This window comes from Echinops telfairi, unplaced genomic scaffold, assembly GCF_000313985.2.
Source record: "Echinops telfairi isolate 266 unplaced genomic scaffold, ASM31398v2 ScPeMD7_4;HRSCAF=17, whole genome shotgun sequence".
Taxonomy (NCBI): domain Eukaryota; kingdom Metazoa; phylum Chordata; class Mammalia; order Afrosoricida; family Tenrecidae; genus Echinops; species Echinops telfairi.
In genome coordinates this window covers 40,056,897-40,059,365 of record NW_022103900.1, presented here as the reverse complement: position 1 = coordinate 40,059,365, position 2,469 = coordinate 40,056,897, and the positions used below count along the sequence as shown (strand labels likewise).

The window sequence follows — 2,469 nt, the reverse complement described above, 5'->3', positions numbered from 1 at the left end:
GCAGAAGCCTTGCTCACATCAACCCAGCCCTGTGCTCCACCCTAGTCCAGCTAATTCACACCTCTTTCTCCCTCCAAGCCCAACCTTATTGGGGAATCTGGTCACTCACCCTCCGCTGCAGAGAGGAAAGAGGGGGACTTCCTGGGAGAGCCCTGAACTCCTCCCTCCTGATCGGCTCCCACCCTCAAAGGGTCCCGAGACCCTCCCCTCTCCCCTCTGGCAGTGCAAAGTGGGGAGGGGCCTTCTCCAGGATCTTTTCACACTGACTCAAGCCTCTAATCATCTTATCAAAGGGCCCTATTGGGATGTTTGATAAGGCCCTCAGGTACAGCAGACTGGAGAAATATGGTCTAAAATAAGGGAAACTCTAAAACACAGGAGCCTGTCTCTTAAGATATTACACACTTCTTAAGAATGTGTGAGAAAATCCAATACCACTAAATTATACAAAGCAATATATAATAGAGTGGAACTTGCACATTTATACGAGTCCTCTATTAAAGCCTGTTCTGAAATAAATTACCAGCCCATGGTGAGTCTGTGTTCATAAAACTGGGCCTTATCATGGATTGTCTTAACACAGAGTAGGTAGGAAACACTTTGGTAGGGGATCTACTGGGGGATAAAGCAGAGGCTGTGGACATGGGTGAGAGCCAATGAGGGGGTCTACTATTCTGAACAGAGGGTAGGCATGGTGACAAACCTGAGGTTGGGCCGCAGGATGGCATGGGTCACAATGAAGTGAACCTTCTCCAGGTTGGACATGGGTCCGTCTGAGGTAAGGCTGTTGGGCTCATATGGCTGCTTCTCAGTGCTCAGCTGACTGGCCACCTGGAGACCCAAAGATGTCAGTCAGGATAGCTGTGGGCTCCCGTTTGCCACGGGGCCACTGGAGCTCATGGGAAGGGTGATAGCCCAGAGACCCATGTCAGACCCATGTCAGGCCATTGGCGTTGTTGAGGCCAGACTGCAGTCTCCTCGACTCAAAGTCACCTGGCCTGTGGTCCGGGAGGAATTCTTCAACTTCACGGAGATGCTCTTGGTCCCTCTGTCCTTGTGATTGGGCTTCTGTGGAGGAGACAGTTCTTGAGGGAAGGTGAGCTGGACCTCTGGTGGGGAACAGTAGGGAAGCTTAGTGGCTGGTCCTTCTGTTTTCCAATGCTTCGAGCTCTCACAAGACAGGCGTGAGGCTCAGGGGAGGCTGGGGAACACAGCTCAAGCAGGCCGGGGGCAGGGAACTGTCTTCTCATTCCCAAGATTGTAAACCTGGGCTCAGAGCTGGGTCCGAGGTATTTCTGCATACCGCCTCCCTCATACCTAGCACAGAGCCACATTTGTGGCTGATCTCAGAATAGGCATCTTATTTCACCGTGCTTCGCATAGCTTGTGTTTTCTACAAATGAAATGTTTGTGGTAACCTTGCAAGGAGCAGTCTGTCGATGCTGTTATTCCAACAACATATGCTCACTTGGGGTCTCTGTCACATTTGGGTAATTCTCACAATATCTCAAACTTTTTTTTATAACACGATTGCACGCTTAATACATGACAACAGTGGTTCTCAACCTTCCTAATGCCACAACCCTTTAGTACCGTCCCTCATGTGGTGGTGACACCCCAACCATAAACTTATTTTTGTTGCTACTGTTAGGAATCGGGCAACCTTTGTGAAAGGGTCATTCGACCCACAGGTGGAGAACTGCTGCATTACAATATAGCGTAGGCCCACTTGTCCTGCAGTTGGTAGTACTTGGGTTGAATGCTAAATGCTGCTTTGAAAGCTAACCCTGGGGTATTTCAAATACCAGCCAGGTCACTCCTGGTGAACGGCCTTCAGCAGAGCTTCCGTACTAAAAACCTGTTAGAAATGAAGAATGGGTGGTCAATTTCTGAGGGACGAGCTCCTAAAACTCTTATGACTAGCAGTGGAACCTTCTCTGACATGGTGCCAAGAGATGAGTTCTTCGGTTGGAAGGCGCTCAAAGTCGCCAATGGCCGAAACCATTGTAAGGAGGCAGCGGAGCGGACCGTGCTGCATGCTGCTGTGGCTACGAGCCCAAGTCCACTCGATGGCACCCGAGAGCAATGACATTTTGTAAACTTAACTTCCTGATGTGCTGGGAAACAACATTTCATTCGCTACTTGCTTTATGGCGGTGGTCAGCAACAGAACCCCCAAATGTATCTGTGAAGTTCTGATGAATGCACTTGGGTGCTCTCTGCCCACTTTGAGCAGGACTCAGAGGAACCTAGGGGCCAGGCTGTTGATGGGCAGGCAGAGCAGGGAGTGGAGGCGAGGGAGGGTTGGCTCGGGCCCTTGTGGTCAGTTGCTCTCCGTAAGCAGAGATCACATTCTCTTCCAGAGAGCCTGGAAGAATTTGCGGTCAGTCAGCTGCCAGGGCCCAAAGGATCTGGAGTTGAAGTGCTTGGGTCCAGGGTGCGTCACCTTGTGGTTGGGGGTGAGGGGTC

The 2,469-nt window shown here is 50.8% G+C and overlaps 1 protein-coding gene across 1 annotated transcript in view; it reads right to left on the bottom strand.

Annotated features, from left to right (window-relative positions):
• The window catches only part of MYO7B (myosin VIIB), a 135,426-nt gene that overhangs the window by 22,905 nt on the left and 110,052 nt on the right, over window positions 1-2,469 (bottom strand). Inside the window, exons 24-25 of the mRNA XM_045298324.1 lie at window positions 994-1,068; window positions 704-831 (exon numbers count right to left, since the gene is read on the bottom strand). Coding sequence (XP_045154259.1) covers window positions 704-831; window positions 994-1,068 — 203 coding nt within the window. The remainder of the gene's footprint in view (window positions 1-703; window positions 832-993; window positions 1,069-2,469) is intronic.